General features: G+C 42.4%; 1 protein-coding gene across 2 annotated transcripts; it reads right to left on the bottom strand.

Annotated features, from left to right (window-relative positions):
* Positions 1–217: 217 nt before the first annotated feature.
* On the bottom strand, positions 218–19794 carry Atp23 (ATP23 metallopeptidase and ATP synthase assembly factor homolog). 2 transcript variants are annotated; one of them, XM_070036589.1, is made up of 6 exons: positions 19454–19794; positions 14839–14884; positions 13363–13444; positions 8443–8580; positions 4712–4795; positions 218–1183 (listed from the first exon to the last, which is right to left on the bottom strand). In XM_070036589.1, the coding sequence occupies exons 1-6, from the start codon at positions 19638–19640 to the stop codon at positions 980–982; spliced, it is 741 nt and encodes a 246-aa protein (XP_069892690.1). In that variant the 5' UTR covers positions 19641–19794; the 3' UTR covers positions 218–979. The 2 variants fall into 2 exon arrangements, with proteins under 2 accessions (XP_069892690.1, XP_069892701.1); XM_070036600.1 differs by lacking the exon at positions 19454–19794 and adding an exon at positions 19343–19419.
* Positions 19795–20049: the final 255 nt, after the last annotated feature.

The raw sequence follows: 20049 nt of genomic DNA, 5'->3' as shown, positions 1-20049 counted from the left end.
CAGAAAATTAACCTATATCCTTTCTGTGTGTATATGTGTATGTCTGTGTATGTGATACATACACACATATATACACATATATGTATATATACAATATATATATATATACATACACATATATCACAAACATGCACATATATCACAAACATGCACACATATAAAGGATGAGGGAGAAAATTGCACTGACCTTTGAATTAATTTTTCATTATTCCTAGTTTCATTTTTATTCATTATTCTCATTTTATATACTTTGATCATGATAACATTTCATCAATGTTCTATAATGAAGTTTATTTTTCTATACACTTAATGTAAATACAACATCGCACAAGAGCAAGGGCATGCTCCATAGGCTTCCTAATCAAGTTTTAAGATAATCTTATGTAATTTTTTTAAAAGGACAATAACATATACTGGGGAGGGGGGGCTGGTCCTACGGCTTAAACTCAGGGCCTGGGTACTGTCCCTGAGCTTTTTGGCTCAAGGCTAGCACTCTACCACTTGAGCCACAACTCTACTTTGGCTTTTTTGGTAGTTAATTGGCAGTAAAAATCTCAAACTGTCCTTCCCAGGCTGGCTTTGAACCTCCATCCTCAGATCTCGGCCTCCTGAATAGTTAGGATTGCATGCATGCATGAGACACAAGTGCATGGCTTTAAAGTACAATAATCAAAAAGAAAAAGTCTAAAAACACAGTTATACTGCAGAAAATACAAAAATGTCATTTATTTATTTGTCTCATTTACCAATTGATTAGCTACAAAGACATAAACTGTGACTTGGAGTTCAAAGCAGTTTCATTTTTTGGCAGGTAAGTCCTCTGATTGTATCTTAAAAGCAGTATCCTGTTTTATCTAGACTCAGTTGATTGTTTACGTTTTATATATGTTTCCTTAACAGCCATCTTTTCTTCATGATCACTAAAGCACTAAAACATACATCGTCCTTGCCTTCATATAAAACATACATCGTCTTGCCTTCATATATTTGAGTAATACCGATCACGATTCTGGAAATCTCTGTGAGCGTATTTTGCATAGATCTTGCTATGTGGAATCCTTCCAAAAGGTTCGTGGTCATTGAAACAAGACTCAAAGACTTCATCAACAGCCTTCTCAGCTATTTCTCTGCTGATATTCCTGACAGCCAGGATAGAAAGAATGGCTCTGTCTCGCACACAAGTCTAATAAAAAGGAAACAAGTGGCTTTAGTTCTACATAAAAACATAAACACAAAATTATCATTATATATAATGTCAGAACCAGAATTAAAATTAAGCTTCTCTCATATTTTTTTTTACTAATTCCTGTCATTCCAAAAAAGGGAAGAAAAAAAACAACAAAGAAACTTAATCCTCAAATGATGGAACATGTTTAGGACAATTTAAAATTATTTAGCCATAAATAAGACCTCTATTTTATCATTTCTTCAATAATTTAAGTACACGTCATTCTCTGACAGGTTCTGTCAAACAACTCCCAATCTGCAAAGTCACAGAAATTCTACATAAGCCATGTCCTTATTGTCCTTGCTTACTAAAATTCCACTGAAGTTAAAACGTACTTTACTCTGGAACTCTCCTCCTATTTCTCAGTTATCACTCACTGCTAGGTAACTTCCTCAAAACTACAGGCATACGCACCCAAACTTGGGAAGTGCCTTAGCTTTAAGATTAAAAAAATGACAAATATATTCCTTCAGTGTTCTTCCCATGGGTCTTAGGGTTATATTTCTAATGTCTATTCCTAAGTGGCCTAATGTTACATACCTATAGACTAGAATTTCTCAATATTCTTAGCTTAAATATTTCAAGAAATATAGTACCCTGTTATTCTAATCCTTGGAATCCTTTTTATTAATTTCTTTCTCCTCATCTCCAAACTAAAATTCAAAAGAACAGTATTTGACCTTTCCCTAAAAAATAAACCCAGGCACAGCGATACATACCTGTAACCCAAGCCCAGGGGTCCTGAGGCTTGAGACTAGGAGTGCAAAACTAGCCTGGGCAAGACACCATCTCAAGATAAGGTAATTTAAAAAAATCAAATACTGGCTTTAATGGCTATGCATCCTGACAAGCACTAATTTTCTCTGCATTATTCCAGTTTTCCTTCAGCCTTGTCAGCATGCTTGAGCTAGATAAGATACTCACTAGCACTTTTCAACTTAGCTGCAACCAGACACAGATTTTTAAAACTAAACCCCAAGCATAAAAGAACAAGAAGGAAAGGAAGAACCATGTGGAATTATAACAGCAACTGCCAGTAAGAAGCAATTTCTCCCCTCTAGGACAAGACAAAAGGGGCCAAAAACTATCTCCTGAGGCCCCAGGGTTGGAAGACAGATTCACTTCTTGCCAGATGTCATAAATATGTTAAACTAAAAGTAGATATGCAATGGATAGTCACAAAACCACTTTACAGTATCAGTCTATGGGCTGGGAAGGTGGCTCAGTGGTAGAGTGCTTGCCTTGCATGCTTGAGGCCCTGGGTTCGATTCCTCAGCACCACATAAGCAAAAAGAAAAAAGCCGGAAGTGGTGCTGTGGCTCACGTGGTAGAGTGCTAGCCTTGAGCTGAAGAGCTGAGGGACAGGACCCAGGCCCAGAGTTCAGGCCCCAAGACCAGACCCAAAAAAAAACAAAAAAAAAAACCCACTATCAGTCTAAATGAACATCAACAAATGAATAGTCAGTTCCTGTACCTGCTATTCGTATTTCTTGGGCCCATGCCATACAGATGCAGGAACTCCATTCTCAAAGACAGTACCGCCCAGAGTCCATGCCGGTATCTACCATCACCACATGTGTCCCCTCATCTTACTGATTCTACTTTGTTTTCTGCGGGTGCTATCCAATAGTTTTCAAAAGAGAGACAGACAGACAGACAGAGACAGAGAGAGAGAGAGAGAGACAGAAACAGAGAGAGACAGAGAGAGACAGAGAAACTGCTGTTCCCAAAACTGCGGACTCTGTCCCACATGTTAGCCCATTATACTCTCTATTATTAATTTTTGGAGTATGCTGACATGAGCCCTCCTTCCACAAGAGGGACAGGGATTCAAGGGCACAGAAGGCACAGGGCACAAGACAAGTCAGGACGCATCATCAGGGTGCTTTGGTACAGACCAGAAGCTTCATGGTCCAGCCAGAGTGAAGCCCTCCAGGCAGCTCCCATTCACTAAGTCCACAAGTTCTCACAGTAGTTCACTGACTCTCCATCTCCACGCACAATTGCATTCCTCTCTTCTTGGGTGAACCAGTGGACCTTCTGCTATTCCAAACTTACCTCTTATGCATCTGGTTAAATGATCCTAATGTCTAACAAAATGCGACTCACTTTGAATGACTCCACCTAGCTCTGCCCATTAAAAACAATATATACATAGAACCAGCCCTTCTCCAAGTATGAACACAGAGCCTGGGGTACTATGGGCATAGCTTCTTGAAACATTTATTATCAGCTGTGAGAGCTATACATTCTCTTCCCATGCTCATCTTTCCATGGTCATCTACCAAGAATCTTAAAGATTTTGTAGTAAGATAATCTCATTTAGTTTTGTCTTTTTATTTGCAAAATCCCTCTCAGTACTGCATACCCAAGTACACTGCAGCACTAGTCACAAAAGCCAAGCTACAGAATCAGCCTAAATGCCTATCAACCAATAAATAAATAAAGAATATATGGAATACACATTGGAGTATTTTTCAACCATACTGAAGAATGAAATCACATTGTTTACAGGAGACAGATGGTCATCACACAAAATGAAATAAGGCAGGAAGACAAATTTCCTTGTCTTCCTGTCCGTAAGGTAAGTACGGAATATTTTTTCTCATATGCAAAAACTATCTTTTTGGTTTTTTTTAATAACGACCTTAAAGTAACAAAGGGACTATTAGGAAGGGTAAGGAGGCGAGGGCCAAGGGAAGAGAGAACAACAGTGAGATAGTTAGGAGATACAATCAAAATACAGTGTATATGTGTGTGGATATGTCACAGTAAAACTCGCTAATACCTATAATGAATATACATTAATAATTTCTTCCCTTATCAGGTCAGTCCATCATAACCAAGTCTGTTCCAATCCAAAGCTTTCCTGTCCTGTCACACAGGCTTTTGAGATGGCACTAACCACAGCCATGACTTGTGCTACAATCTCTGCTCGGACAGGAGTTACATTTTCTGTCCCTAGATCATTGTGGTAATTTTAAAATATAAATTCAGGACTGTTAAAAACTATGCAGTGGGGCTGGGAAGGTGGCTCAGTGGTAGAGCGCTTGCCTTGCATGCCTGAGGCCCTGGGTTCAATTCCTCAGCACTACATAAGCAAAAAGAAAAAAGCTGGAAGTGGCGCTGTGGCTCAAGTGGTAGAGCGCTAGCCTTGAGCTGAAGAGCTGAGGGACAGCGCCCAGGCCCAGAATTCAGGCCCCACAACTGGACCCTCCAAAAAAAGCTACTTCTATTCTTCATCTTCCACTATCCAAACATGTCCAGAAGCAAGATCACAGCTCTAAAACCTCTCACCTAGTCACATAAAAACTTGTCCTTAAGTATAAAGCAGAACTCCTTGACTTACATGATCCATATTCTGTATTCTTTTCATATATGTGGTTCTTGTAAATTATAAATACTAAATGTACTTCATTTCTTTATTCATTATTTCTACTTATAACCCATTTGAGAGTAGGTGTCTTTTATGTTAGCTTTTACCTGGTGGTGTCGTTTTAATCCAAAATGGAGCCGGAATATTTCATTTACAAGTGAACAGTCCCCACTAAGGTTAGCAGCTCGAATCTATCACAAAGACAAATGAAAAGAAATGCTCAGTGGTATGTGTGTGTATAACATCAACCAAGTCTTAAAAACTGGGAAGCAATATAAAATTAGCATCTTTTTTTTCTGAGAACAGAGTATATTCAAGATTTCTTTTAAAGGATTTTAAACCATTAAAAAGCAGACTCCAGCTCAGGCAGGAAAGTTTGTGAGACTCTTACCTCCAATTAACCAACAGAAAACAGGAAGTGGTGCTGTGGCGCTAACTGTGATGCTAACTTGAGCACAAAAAGCTCAGGGACAGCACCCAGACCATGAGTTCAGGCCCCATGACAGAGGGAAAAAAACTATGAGCAATGTTAAACAATGCCATATACATCAGGACAGGAGGCAGAGGATTTCAATCTCCTACCAAAATAAGTTTTCTAAACTTTATCTATAGCCTTATTATAGACAGAACTAATGTCTTTGGGAACTAAAGATCATACACTGAACCTCAGTGTTAGAGTCTATAATCTCTACAGAATAGACACTCTCAGAAATTACTAAAAGGAGTTGAACAAAGCATTCTCCTTAATATCTAAAAGCTGCACTTCCATGTGGGCTCAAAATGGAAGCCAACTGTAGCCATGGCACTTTGTGCACATGGCCTGAACTCTCTTGGACTTTCCCTTAAACCTGACGCATGATTCTCCTGCAGCACTTTGACTTTCCCAGGAAAAATTAAAGGTGCAAACAAAGCACAAACAATCAAGGATATTCTAAACTTGTGATACTATAACTATGGCAGACTGAAGTTATGACATACTTTCTAATTCACTACATTTTCATGGATTAAAAAGAAAGTACTGGGGCTGCGAAGGTGGCTCAGTGGTAGAGTGGTAGCCTTGCATGCATGAGGCCCTGGGTTCAATTCCTCAGCACCACACAAGCAGAAAAAGCTGGAAGTAGCGCTGTGGCTCAAGTGGTACAGTGCTAGCTAGCCTTAAGCTGAAGAGCTGAGGGACAGCACCCAGGCCCAGAGTTCAGGCCCCACAGCTGACAGGGAAAAAAAAAAAAAGTAAGTATTGGAACTCCCCACCAAGATTCCACAGCATCTGGCCACATTTTTTATATTTCATAGCAAACAGAATATCCCACTTCTTGTTACTGCTACAATAACATGGCCTCATTCTTCTGAAGAGCTCAAGGAACTTAATACACTTTAGCTAGCAGGAATTAATTCTCATAGCATGCAAGAGAGAGACATATTTACAAACTCAGGTTTTAGGCCAGTTGCCAGTAGCTTATGCCAGTATCTCACACCTGTAATCCTAGCTACTTAGGAAGCTGAAATCTAGGGATCACAGTTCAAAGCCAGCCCAGGAATGAAACTCTATTAGACTTTTACCTCCAATTAAGCTCAGGTGATAGAGCAGTAGCCTTGAACAAAACAAAAGCACCAACGCCGGAGTTCAAGCCCCAGGACCAGCACACACACAGAGACACACACAAATACAAAAACAAAAAACAAATATACCAAAAAAAAACCCACAGGTTTTAGTCTACTCTCCAAATAATTTGAATTGCATTTAGATGCAATGAAGTACTTATTAATTTCAAGGGGAATAATCTAAGTTATTAAGCATAAACTTTGAGATGTAGATATATCTATAGATATAGATGTATAGAGACATAGATATACACATGCTTGATGATAAATTGTGTGTGTGTGTGTGTGTGTGTGTGTGTGTGTGTGTGTGTGTGTGTGTGTGTGTGTGTGTGTGTGAGTGAATTGATTCAGGAATTGAACTCAGGGACTGGCTGCTATTTCTGAGCTTTTCTGCTCAAGGCTAGTGTTATACCACTTGAGCCAAAGCTCTACTTCTAGCTTTTTGGTATTCATTAAAGATAAATGTCTCACAGATTTTCCTGCAGTCTGGCTTCAAATGGTGATCCTGAGATCTCAGCCTCCTGAATAGCTAGGTTTAGCGGCATGAGCCACCAGCACTCAGCTATGTTGTAGATTTCAAACTAAATGTTTTGCTCCAGAACAAGCAAGGATTGTTCCTAGGAAAGACAACACAGAACCCTGGCTTTAACCTTGACTCTGAAACTTATTAACTATAGAATCTGAAGAACTGTTTGACTACTCATATACATAAAACAAGAATAGTAACAGTATTTTCTTCAATGGGATGTTGTAGAGCTTAACTAAAAAACCAGGTGCTGAAAATGCTTAAATAAGGATACAGGCTGACCCACTGTAACAATGATATGGACAAGACACTAAGTTGAAAAATGAACTTTACAACTTAGGCGGGGGATGGGGAGAGTGTAGTTGTGGAAGGGATGGTAGGGGAAAAACAAAGGAGGAGGCAACAATGCTTGATAGGAAATGTACGCATTACCTTGCTGTAACTGTAACCCCTCTGTATAGTATTTTTACAATAAAAAAGTATTTAAAAATATGTTTAAAATGCTCAACAAGAAAAAATACAAAACAAAACAGGTGCTAGTGGCTCATATCTGCAATCCTCATTCAGGAGAGTAATATCTGGAGGATCATGGTTTGAAACCAGCACAGGCAGAAAGTATCTGAGATGCCACCTCCAACTAACAAAAACCCAGCTGGAAGCATAGATCAAATGATAAAGCACCAGCTAAGAAAGCAAGCAGCATCAGGCTCATGCCTGAAATCCTCGATACTCAGGAGGCTGATATCCTAGGATCACGGTTTGAAGCAAGCCAAGACAGAAAAGTCTGAGACTTTTATCTCCAACAAAAACTACCAAGAAGCCAGAAGTGGAGTTGTGGCTCAAGAGGTAGGCTTTCAGTAAAAAAGCTCAGGGATTTGAGTTTAAAAAAATAACCTTAGGTCTTGAATTCAAGTCCCAGGACTGGCACCAAAGGGAAAAAAACAACAAAGAAAGCAAGCCAGCCCAGAAAGCAAGCAAAAAGCTGAACAAATACAAAGCCTTAAGTTCAAACCCCAATACTGCAATAATAATAATAATACTTCATAAAGAGATTCTTTTTTTTTTTTTTTTTTTGGCGGTCGTGGGGCTTGAACTCTGGGCTTGGGCACTGTCCCTGCGCTCTTCAGCTCAAGGCGAGCACTCTACCACTTGAGCCACAGAGCCACTTCCGTTTTTCTAGGGGGGGGGGTGTTATTGGAGATAAGAGTCTCACAGACTTTCCTGCCCGGGCTGGCTGTGAACCGTGATCCTCAGATCTCAGCCTCCTGAGTAGCTAGGATTACAGGCGTGAGCCACCAGTGCCCAGCTAAGAGATTCTTATTTAAGATGTAGATCAATAGTAGCACGTACAAAGTCACAAAGATCCCCAGCAAGATTAGATTCCCAGGACCACAAAAAATAAAACAAAATAAAATAAATTTTAAAAAGAATCCCTACAAACAGCACAGTGCTTGGCATTTAGCCCTCAGTGAATACTAGTTAGTTTTTTAATACCATATAACCTGTTCCATAGGAAAAATAGTTTAATACTATAATTGAAGTTAGTCATCACTATTATTAGGCCTTACTAGTACTATTTAAGATAATCCTAAAAATATACTAAGGTAGAATTATGCAAGAAAAGGACTATATTTAATTAATTATACTTGAATGAAATGTTCATTACAGGGTATTCTGGAGAGAAATAGGTGTCTTCTCAGTGGAACTCACCTCAGAGCAGGCCAAATGTCTGACATTGGTGAACCAGTGCACATGAGCGCGACAGTGGTCAAATGCATGAATGAGTTCGTGCGTGACCACTCTGTCCATATGGTCCTGATTACCAATATTATTCTGGCACAGAACAATCTAGGAGACACAAAAATAAGAGGAGCTCTGTTATTTCCAAAATTTGCATTCATTTCTCAGATTGCCCATGCTCTCCTCCATGGTGACAAAGCTCACTGGCTTGGACTGCCTCTTCTTAGTCTTTTCTACCCTCATTCCTCAAGTTCCAGCCCTAACTGTCCCATGACTGGCTTTTCCCTCTTCCTTCCGCTTAGATGAAAGACACATACTCACAGACTGTCCACACTTAGCTGACAAACCAATTTGTCTTGGACCCCTCAGCATTGTGGTTACAAGTGTGGATCGTGGAGAGAAGCAGACACATTGAAACTCTAACACTAGTCTTTGCTAACATGGCAACTTCTCTGTCCCTCAGTTTCTTCAACTATAAAAAAACAAAGTACCTAAACCTACCTCACAGGATTGAGAAAACTAAATGAGAGCATACATAAAATACTTAGCAAGCTTCTAAGTAAGTGAGGAATGAATAATCACCAGCCACCACTGAACTCATTGTACTAGAATGAGAAAAAAAAAGTGCCAGGAAAAATTATCCAAAAGCCCTTCAGAAAGAAGGGCAAAAAGCCAATGGCAACACTAAGAAGAATTCTATGCAAATTAGAGCGACCCTAATACAGCTGCTATTAACTGTAGACTTAGTAGATGTCAGAGGTTTCATTCATATATATATATATATTCAACATTCACCTAGTCAACTAAACCTAATAATAAATTTCTAATCTACTAATCAAGACAGAAATTAGTCAAATATTTACTAAAATGTTTAAACTTATCAATGACAGTTCTCATGAAAAAAAAATCCCATGTTTGAGAGAGTGCAGGGACTGGTCTAGAAGGCTAAGGAAGGCTTCTCTGTCAGGAATGTTAAAAAACGAGATCTAACAGATAAATGGGAATGAAATTTAAGAAAAAGAAGGGAGGATTCCTGACAGAGAGAAAAACATTTGCCAAGGGAGAGAGAGAGCTGAGGAATGTTGAAAACAGCTCCAAGAAGGGGCATTCAGAGTGAAGGGTAGCAGGCATGAGATGGACTGGTGAGGTTGACAGGGGCCAAATTCTCCAGAAAACTCTTTACCCTGAGAGCAGTGGGAAGCCACTGAGGAAGCCTGAGACACAAGTACTTTTGCTTTCTGTTGTTTTTATCCTTCCAATCGTAGTTGGAAGAATAAGAAGGAAACAACCAAAATGAAATGTAGGGAAGCTAGTAGAAAGGTAATAAAAATCTAGACCAGACTCAGGATAAGCTAGAATTATGAGAACTAAACAAGGAATTCAAGAGATACACTGGACAAAATTTGGTGATGGAGAGAAGACAGGGAAGGAATCAGAAGTATCCATAAATTTCTGGCTTAAGTAATAGAATGTTTGACAGAAACTATCCACTGAAATATGAAGATTTAAAGACCAGATCTGGTGAAGACAGGAGACAGAAAAATTTGGACTTGGATGTATCAGGAGTAAGATGTCTTGAAGACATCCAAGTGAAGATGTTAATGGGGACTTGGATTTATGGACATAGGTTCAAAAGATTCTGAGCTAGAAAAATTAATGAGATCCTATTGTCAGAATATAGAATAAGAAAAGAGGGAATCACACCAAGAATTAAGGGCCTTCAACATTTAAAGAACTGGAAGAAGAAAATTAATCTAGCAAAACACACACACACACACACACACACACACATACAACCAAAACAGTGTTGTGTATGGAGGGAAAGTATTTGAAGTATTTGGTACTATGCATGCTCTATGACCCAGAAATTCTGTTCCAAGACTGCGACCTTGGAGAAATTGATCAATGTGCACCAAGACAGAGGGTCAAGAATACTCAGATACGCTGTTCACAATAAAGCTGAAAACAATCAGTATTAGATAGGGTAAATTGTATTATATGCAATGGTGAAATTAAATAAACCAGAGAGGTACAGATAACAGCATGGAAAAATCTCACAATGTTCAATAAAGAACTGAGAGTTACCAAAAGACTCATGCCTGTAATCTGAGCTGAGATCCAAGGATCACAGTTTGAAGCCAGCCAAGGCAGTAAAGTCTGTGAGATTCTTATCTCAGAAATGCCAGAAATGGCACTGTGGCTCAAGTGGTAGAGCACTAGCCTTGAGCAAAAAAAATTCAGAGACAGTGCTGAGGCCCAGAGTACAAGCCCAGGACCAGAGAGGGGGGAAAAAAGACTATCTACTGTGAGATTTCATAAAGCTAACATATATCTCAAAGTATTCTCTGGGTAAAGCAAGCATTTAATAACACACACTGGACTGTAAAGATGAGAAAAAAATATTCAGAAGCAGGGAATGATTTCCACAAGAATTAGGATAAGGAAGAAATACAGGAACTTTTGTTGGTATGATCTACTTCTCAAATCTTTTTGTTCGTTTGTTTGTTTGTTTTTTGTTGGTCAAGGGGCTTGAACTCTTGGCTTGAGTGCTGTCCCTGCACTCTTCAGTTCAAGGTGAGCGCTCTACTGCTAGAGCCACAGCAACACTTCCAGTTTTCTGGTGGTTTATTGGAGATAAGAGTTACACAGACTTTCCTGCCCAGGCTGGCTTTGAACAGTGATCCTCAGATCTCAGCCTCCTCAGTAGCTAGGATTACAGGTGTGAGCCACCGGCGCCCAGCTTACTTCTCAAATCTTGATAGCAGTTACACCAGGTGTTTCCTTCATTCTGTATGAAAGACTTCTTACTAAGAATTTCTATTTAAGCAGAAAGAGTATGTAACTTACTCAACACTGCTGAGAATTAAGATAAAAATTTCTGAGCCTGGGAAGCTCCCATCTGTAATCCTAGTTACTTGGGAGGTAAAGATCAGGAGGATTGAAGTTCAAGGCCAGCCTCAGTAAAAGGTTCACAAGATGCTGTCTAACTCAACAAATGCAAGCAGTGGTCCTGTGTGTCTGCCATTCCAGCTACATGGGAAGCTGAGATTGAGAAGATCACAATTTAAGGCCAGTCAGGGGCTAGGAAGGTGGCTCAGTGGTAGAGAGCTTGCCTTGCATGCATGAGGCCCTGGGTTCGATAAGCAAAACGAAAAAAGCCGGAAGTGGCACTGTGGCTCAAGTGGTAGAGTGCTAGCCTTGAGCTGAAGAGCTGAGGGACAGTGCCCAGACCTAGAGTTCAGGCCTCACGACCGGACCCAAAAAAAAAAAAAGGCCAGTCAGGGCTAAAAAGTTCACAAGACCCCATTTCATTAAAAAAATGTGGGCATGGTGGCAAGCACCTATTATCTCAAGTAGAGGGAAGCACAAATAAGAAGATTATGATCCAGTCTAGCCTGGGCAAAAAGTGAGACTTTACCTCAAAAATAACCAAAGCAGCCAGGCACCAGTGGCTCAATCCTATAATCCTAACTACTCAGGAGTAGCTGAGATGATCGGGTTCAAAACCAGGCTTGGCAGGAAAGCCTGTTAGACTCTTATCTTCAATTAACTACCAAAAAAACCAAAAGTGGAGCTGTGGGTCAAGTGGTAGAGCATGAACATTGAGTAAAACAAGTTTAAAGATACTATCCAGGCCCCCCAAGTATAAGCCCCAGGACCAGCACAAAAAAAGAAAAAAAAGCAAAAAAGTATCAAAGGTGTGGCTCAAGTGAGAGAGCCTGTTCAACAAATTCAAAGCCCTAAGTTTACATGCCAATACCACAAAAAACATTCAAGCAGTGTGTGTGTGTGTGTGTGTGTCTGTGTGTCTGTGTGTCTGTGTGTGTGTGTGTGTCTGTGTCTGTGTCTGTGTCTGTGTGTGTGTCTGTGTGTGTCTGTGTGTGTCTGTGTTGTGTCTGTGTGTGCAGCAGATGAACTTACCAAGAGCAGAGTGTGTGTGTGTGTGTGTGTGTGTGTGCAGCAGATGAACTTACCAAGAGCAGAGTGTGTGTGTGTGTGTGTGTGTGTGTGTGTGTGTGTGTGTGTGTGTGTGTGTGTGTGTGTGTGTGTGTGTGTGTGTGTGTGTGTGTGTGTGTGTGTGTGTGTGTGTGTGTGTGTGTGTGCGCACGCCAATCCTGGAGTTTAAACTCAGGACCTGAGTGCTGTCCTTTAGCTTGTTTGCTCAAGGTTAGTACTTTACCACCTGAGCCACAGTTCCATTTGTAGATTTTTGGTGATTAACTGGAGATAAGAATCTCATGGATGTGGCTCAGTGGTAGAGCGCTTGCCTTGCATGTGTGTGGCCCTGGGTTCAATTCCTCAGCACCACATAAATAGAAAAAGCCAGAAGTGGTGCTGTGGCTTAAGTGGTAGAGTGCTAGCTTTGAGCAAAAGAAGTTCAGGGACAGTGCCCAGGCCCAGAGTTCAAGCTCCACAACCAACAAAAAAAAAGAGTCTCATAGACTTCTGTCTGGGCTGACTTCTAACAATTAACCTCAGACCTCAATCTGCTATCTAGCTAGCATGAGCCCAATGGTGCCTGGCCTCTAATTCTTTTTTTTTTTTTTTTATTTGAGACATACACAAAGACTATCAAACAGAACACCCAGAATGATAAGGTGCTCAGCAAATATCAAGGGGAGAAAAGGGCGGGACAAAGCATGAACAAATACAGCAGTGGTACTCACTAGAAGCTATGTTGAAAATGAACTGTACAACTTGTGGGCAGAAATAGGAGGTAAAAACTGGGAGAGAATGAAGGAAGGGGTGACATTGTCCAAAAAGAAATGTACTCATAACCTGACTTACAAAATGGTAACCTCTCTGTGCATCAATAATAACAATAAAAAAGTTTAATTTTTTTTTAAAGAAGGCTTAAATAGAAGAAAACAATATGGCAAAGAAACCTACCTGAGATGTTGAAGCATCAAAACCTCCACTGACATTTCCACTACAATCTTCACAAGAAAAGTGTCTATCTCTGTTAACAGCACTAAAAGGAAAGAACAGATTAAAGAGACAAGGTTAAGAAGGAGTGGAGAAAAGCCCTGGGCCAACAGTCAAAAGATCCTTCATCATATAGGAAATCTCCATCACTCATATATATGGAACCTTGGGAAAACAATGGGAAAGACTTCATCTTCTTACCTATAAAATATGGAAATTGTCCTTGTGAAATCTACCCTAGTTCAAACTCTCTGACTCTATAAAGCATTTGGTCAACTGGTGAAGACCTTATTAGAAATATGATGGAAGCCAGATGCAGGTGGCTCAAGTCTGTAATCCTAGCTACTCAGAGGTTGAGATCTGAAGATCACAGTTCAAAGCCACCCAGGCAGGAAGGGCTATGAGACTCTTATCTCCAATAAACTACTCAGAAAAGCTGGAAGTGGCACTGTGATTCAAGTGAGAGTGCTAATCTTGAGCAAAAGAAGCTCAGGAACAGCACATAGGCCCAGAGTTCAAGCTCCAAAACTGGGGGGGGGGGGGGGGGGGGGAGCCAGTCACCTGTGGCTCTTGCTTGTAATTCTAGCTACTCAAGAGGATGAAATGTGAGGATCTCAGTTCAAAGCCAGCTTGGGCAGAAAAGCCCATGAAACTCTTATCTCAAATAAACCACCAGAAAACCAGAAGCAGCACTGTAGCTCAAAGTGGTAGAGTGCTAGCCTTGAGCAAATAGAGCTCAGGGACAGTGCTTAGGCCCTGAGTTTAAGCCCCATAACAGGAAAGGGAAAAGGGAAAAGGAAGGGAAAAGGGAAAAGGAAGGGAAAGGAAGGAAAAAGGGAAGGGAAGGGAAGGGAAGGGAAGGGAAGGGAAGGGAAGGGAAGGGAAGGGAAGGGAAGGGAAGGGAAGGGAAGGGAAGGGAAGGGAAGGGAAGGGAAGGGAAAGGAAAGGAAAGGAAAGGAAAGGAAAGGAAAGGAAAGGAAAGGAAAGGAAAGGGGAAACGGGAAAGGAACAAAGAGAGAAAGAAAAAAGGAAAGAAAGAAAGTGGCATTTCTGTCCTTGGACCAAATGTTAAGAAGTGGTTCTCAGAAGTTATCTCCTTTAATTACTTCTAAGTTAACATCTGGAGGGTCCCCACTACATATCATTGTTCATAAGGAACAATGCCTAGCTGGTGTCATAGAAACTCCAGGTTAGGTAATTACTTAGAAGAGAATTTGAGTATTGTTCACTAAATACCAAGGTAAATGGTACAGCTACAGACTGAATCAGAACAAAGACAGCAGGAGAGAACAAGGCCCACCTGCCATGAACACTGCCAGTCACAGTCTATGGAAAAATCCTTCATGATCTAAAGTGAGAAATCTCAAGTCACTCTGGTTTTTTAGTTCTTTGCTTGGAGGAGTCAAAATATACAGTAGCATTTTTTAAAGATTTACTTACCAACCTGAATGCTTCATAGCATCAAGTAGAAGTTTGACATATGGATCTAAAAAGATATTGATTCAATTAAGCGTGCTATTGGAAAAAGTAGCACTGATTAAATTTTCTAAATAACAGTATATCAACAAAGAATAACTCACAAACACAATGAAGTAATACTTTCTCTAAAAATGTAAAAATGAACATAAAAGAGAAGCTTAAATAAATATCAAAACAAATCTTGGATGAAATAAAACATGAATACAAATACCAAAATAGGCCAGGTACTGGTGGCTTTGCCTGTAAAACTAGCTACTCAGGAGGCTCAGATCTGAGGATCACCAGAAGCCAGCTGGGGCAGAAAAGACCCCATGAGACTCATTATTAACCACTCAATTACCACTTAACCAATTACCAATTAACCACTCAAAAACCAGAAGCAGTACTGTGGCTCAAAAGTGGTAGAGTGCGGGGCTGGGAAGGTGGCTCAGTGGTAGATTGCTTGCCTTGCATGCATGAGGCCCTGGGTTTGATTCCTCAGCACCACGTAAGCAAAAAAGCCAGAAGTGGCGCTGTAGCTCAAGTGGTAGAGCGCTAGCCTTGAGCTGAAGAGCTGAGGGACAGTGCCCAGGCCCAGAGTTCAGGCCCCATGACTGGACCCCCGGCCCCCCCCAAAAAAAAGTGGCAGAGTGCTAGCCTTGAGCAAAAGAGCTTAGGGACAGCACCCAGGTTCTGCGATTAAGTTGCACAACTGACACACAAAAATAGCACCATCCTAGTATTTGGGGTTCTTTTTTTGTCAGTTGTGGGCCTTGAACTCTGGGCCTGGGCTCTATCCCTCAGCTCTTCAGCTCAAAGTGAGCTACCACTTGAGCCACAATGCCACTTCTGGTTTTCTGAGTGGTTTATTGGAGATAAGAGTCTCATGGACTTTCCTGCCCAGGCTGGCTTTGAACTGCAATCCTCAGATCTCAGCCTCCTAAGTAGCTAGGACTACAGGTGTGAACTACAGTTGCCTGACCTTAATATCATTTTGCTATGATAGCAGAAAGCAAAAGACTGAGTCTTTGACTTATTTATGCATGATATCCACAAACAATAGCATGATATCCACATCTGAGGAAGGCAATAGCTACACTGTTATATGTACTGATTATACCCCACCAGGAACACCAAGTCCGTTCTCAAGTACCACACTCAAAATGAGACCTGACAACTGAAGCTCTTCCATAAGGAATGATAATTAGAATTGTGCAGGACTATCTAGTAAGAAGCAAGAAAAAGCCTTGGGAAGTTGGAAATTAGAAGACAGACTACAGGAGCTTCTAGAACTGAAAGGGTGCCTGCCATATGAGGAAAGATTCATCAATATTGCTTCAAAGGGCCAAACAAGGCCAAAGAGTACAAATTACATAAGGCAGATTTCAACTAATTTCAACTAATTAAAGCTGTCAAACAATAGACAAGTTCTTAGAAGCTCAAAGAGTTTCTAAGAATGAGCAACCTGCTCTAGGAGAGGTCTAAAGAAACCCACTCAGTGATTGAACAACCATTTCTTATGTGGAATGGGGAAGCCTAGATGATTCCTGCAGGCTCATCCACTTCTAAGGGACTCAAAGAGTCTATTCCAAGAAGTGCAATGAACCCAAATACCTCTAATATCAATTTTCCATCTAGGCACCTTGCCCAGGACATAACAGACAAGGAGGAAGGAAGGAAGGAAGGAAGGAAGGAAGGAAGGAAGGAAGGAAGGAAGGAAGGAAGGAAGGAAGGAAGGAAGGAAGGAAGGAAGGAAGGAAGGAAGGGAGGAAGGAAGGGAGGAAGGAAGGGAGGAAGGAAGGGAGGGAGGAAGGGAGGGAGGAAGGGAGGAAGGAAGGGAGGGAGGGAGGGAGGGAGGGAGGGAGGGAGGGAGGGAGGGAGGGAGGGACAAGGACCTAAAAATATGATGAAAGCAAAACCTGATGAAAGAAAAGTAGTTAAGTATAGGGTTACAGCTTTACTAGGCTGCTCCTTCTTAAGAGTGCTAACAGAATGATTACTAACAATAGGTATTATTAATCAAGTATATACTAGGTACCAAGCATCATATTAAGTGCATTATTCAAGCAATTTCCTCTGGGAAGATGAGGCTAGTGATGCCCAGGGCATGTCATATTCAACACTCTGAGGGTCTTCCACCACTTGGCTCTTCCATTGTAAGAGCTGCTAGCCTTATTCAGCTCCTGATAGGCTGGCACTTTACTCTTCTTCAGACCTGTTCCTTAAAGCTCTAAAAGAGATATTCTTTTCTTTCTTTCTTCTTTTTTTTTTTTTTTCAAATCCTTGGTCTTTAATTCATGGCTTGGGCACTGTTCCTGAGCTCCTTTTGCTCAAGGCTAGAGCTCTACCACTAGAGCCACAGTGCCACTTCTGATCTTTTCTGAGTAGTTTATTGGAAATGAACGTCTCATGAACTTTACTGCCTGAGCTGGCTTTGAACCACGATCCTCAGATGTCAGCCTCCAGAGTAGCTAGAATTACAGGTGCCCAGCTAAAAAGAGGTTTTATTATAGGACCGGAACTCTAGGCCTGGGCACTGTTCCTCAGCTCTTCAGCTCAAGGCTAGTGCTCTACCACTTGAGCCACAGTGCCACTTCAGGCTTTTTCTACTGATGTGGTGCTGAGGAATCAAACCCAGGGCCTCATATATGTGAGGCAAGCACTTTACCACTGAGCTACCTTCCCAGCCCAAATAGAGATACTCTTTTTTTTTTTTTTTTTTTTTTTTTTAATGTCAGTCCTGGGGCCTGAACTCTGGGCCTGGGCACTGTCCCTCAGCTCTTCAGTGCAAGACTAGCACTCTACCTCTTGAGCCAGAGCTCCACTCCGGCTTTTTCTGCTTATGTGGTGCTGAGGAATTGAACACAGGGCCTCATGCATGCAAGGCAAGCACTCTGCCACTGAGCCACCTTCCCAGCCCCAAAAGAGGTATTCTTATCCCTCCCTCCCTCTTTTTTTTTCCTTCCTCCTCTTTTTATTTTTAAATAAAAAGGTGAAGGAGATCAGAAAGGTTAAGTCACTCTTTCATATCTAAAGAGAGGGAGAATTAGAACCCATGTTTAACCCTGCTACCCATGTTCTTTCTGATGTAATTTCATTTGGAACCTTAAATTCAGAGTTCTTTAGTTGGGGTATGGCTCAAGTGGTAGAGCAAGAGGAATAGGAAGTTAAGATGGAAGGAAGGAAGGAAGGAAGGAAGGAAGGAAGGAAGGAAGGAAGGAAGGAAGGAAGGAAGGAAGGAAGGAAGGAAGGAAGGAAGGAAGGAAGTTAAGAAAATCTAATGTAATACCTCTGGGACTGGAGAGAAATCGGTCAGTGAGAAGTTGTGTTCCTAAGCCTCTTAAGAATACAATGAGGGCTGGGAAGGTGGCTCAGTGGTAGATTGCTTGCTTTGCATGCATGAGGCCCTGGGTTCGACTCCTCAGCATCACATAAGCAGAAAAATAAAAAGCCGGAAGTGGCACCGTGGCTCAAGTGGTAGAGCGCTAGCCTTGAGCTGAAGAGCTGAGGGACAGCACCCAGGCCCAGAGTTCAGGCCCCATGACCAGACCCAAAAAAAAAAAAAAAAATACAATGAAAATATTAATCCTCACTCCAGAAAAATACACTTAGGTGCATGCACACACGACTTTTCTGAGGTTTGGACACTAGGTGACCCCATTCCACCTCCGTGCATGAAGGTGAAGAATCCCTTCAGTAAGGACAGGTTTAGGGGGAAATTTTTAAAAATAAAAAAATACTGTTTCTGCATGGTTAGCAGTAGTCCCTTCCCCTTTTTATGGGGGCACTTTGAACTTTCCTCACCTGATCCCTAAAGTCTCCAGGTTGCTACACAATTTACATAAGAAATCCATGAATGTGGGGCTGGGAAGGTGGCTCAGTGGTAGAGCACTTGCCTTGCATGCTCGAGGCCCTGGGTTCAATTCCTCAGCCCCACATAAGCAAAAATTTTTTTAAAAAGCCGGAAGTGGCTCTGTGGCTCAAGTGGTAGAGTGCTAGCCTTGAGCTGAAGAGCTGAGGGACAGCGCCCAGGCCCAGAGTTCAGGCCCCAGGACGGGACCAAAAAAAAAAAAAACAAATCCATGAATGTGGGGTGGGAATGTGGCTTAGTGGTAGAGTGCTTGTCTGGCATATGAAACCCTAGGTTCAATTCCTCAGTGCCACATAAACGGAAAAAACAGGAAGTGGCGCTATGGCTCGAATGATACAGTGCTAGCCTTGCGCAAAAGCAGCTCAGGGACAAACTCCAGGCCCTGAGTTCAAGCCTCAGGATCGGGAAAAAAAAAAAAATTAAAAAGGAAAGAAATTCGTGAATGTAACCGAAAAGGGCAAAGTCTCAACCTCACTTTTTATTCATTCTACAAGAAAAAGAGTAGAGCTGAAAAGCCTCAGATTCTCCTCTCATGGGGAAACTGAGGCAGGCCCCGCTTACCACCTCGTAACTCTGCACCTTAGGCTGCTTGCCGGAACCCCACCCATCCAGCACCTGGGACTGCACCGGCGCCCTCCTGGCTGGGTGCGACGCAGGCCCTTGCTTGCCCCACCGGATCTCAGACACCACCTCGCCGACCCCCAGCCTGCGGGTCTCGGCTCCTACTTGTCTGCAGCGTCCTGAGGAGCATGAGCTGGCACTTCTGGTTGTGGGTGAAGAAGCTGGAGAGGAGCCCTGGCTGGGGCTTCTCCTGCGCCGGCCGCTCGGGGAAGACCTGGAAGGAGGCGGGTGGCGGCTGCTGCGGTTCCCCCGCCGCGGGGCCTGGCTCACGCTCGTCCCCAGCTCCCGCCATACAGCTCGAAAAACTCGCGCCGCCCGGGGTGAGACAGGAAGAGGTAACCGACCCGCCGCCCACCCCACCGTCCTGCCCTTCCTCTGCAGGGCGCACCAGCCGTGGGGTTGGGCCGAGGGCGTTGGGCCCGCGGGGTCTCCCAGCCTGGTTAGGGGACAGGGCGGGCCCAGATCGGGGCGGGGTCAGCGGTGGGAGGTGATTGGGCAGGCCAGGTTCGGTGGGCGTGGCGAGATGTCTGGGCGAGTGGGCAGGGCCAAAGGGGAGGGATGGGGCCTGAGATGGGCGGGGCGACAGGTGCGGGGCTTACAGGCGTGGGCGGGGCGCCACGCAAAGGCCTGGGCTGGAGCTGTCAACGGTCTTGGCTAGAGGCGGCCATGGACGTAGGTGCCTTTCCCCTTATCATGGGTAA

This window comes from Dipodomys merriami, unplaced genomic scaffold, assembly GCF_024711535.1.
Source record: "Dipodomys merriami isolate MVZ:Mamm:240054 unplaced genomic scaffold, mDipMer1.0.p SCAF_10, whole genome shotgun sequence".
Taxonomy (NCBI): Eukaryota; Metazoa; Chordata; class Mammalia; order Rodentia; family Heteromyidae; genus Dipodomys; species Dipodomys merriami.
This window is presented reverse-complemented; position numbering and strand designations above follow the sequence as displayed.

What these genes read in the sequence shown, in the direction of transcription:
- Atp23 (XM_070036589.1), bottom strand. Translation starts at nt 19,640, where the DNA reads ATGGCGGGAGCTGGGGACGAGCGTGAGCCAGGCCCCGCGGCGGGGGAA. An exon ending in GCTATGAAGCATTCAGGTTG is followed by an intron (nt 13,445 to 14,838) that starts GTAAGTAAATCT and finishes CTTTCCTTTTAG; the next exon opens with TGCTGTTAACAGAGATAGAC. An exon ending in GACATTTGGCCTGCTCTGAG is followed by an intron (nt 4,796 to 8,442) that starts GTGAGTTCCACT and finishes TCTTTGTGATAG; the next exon opens with ATTCGAGCTGCTAACCTTAG.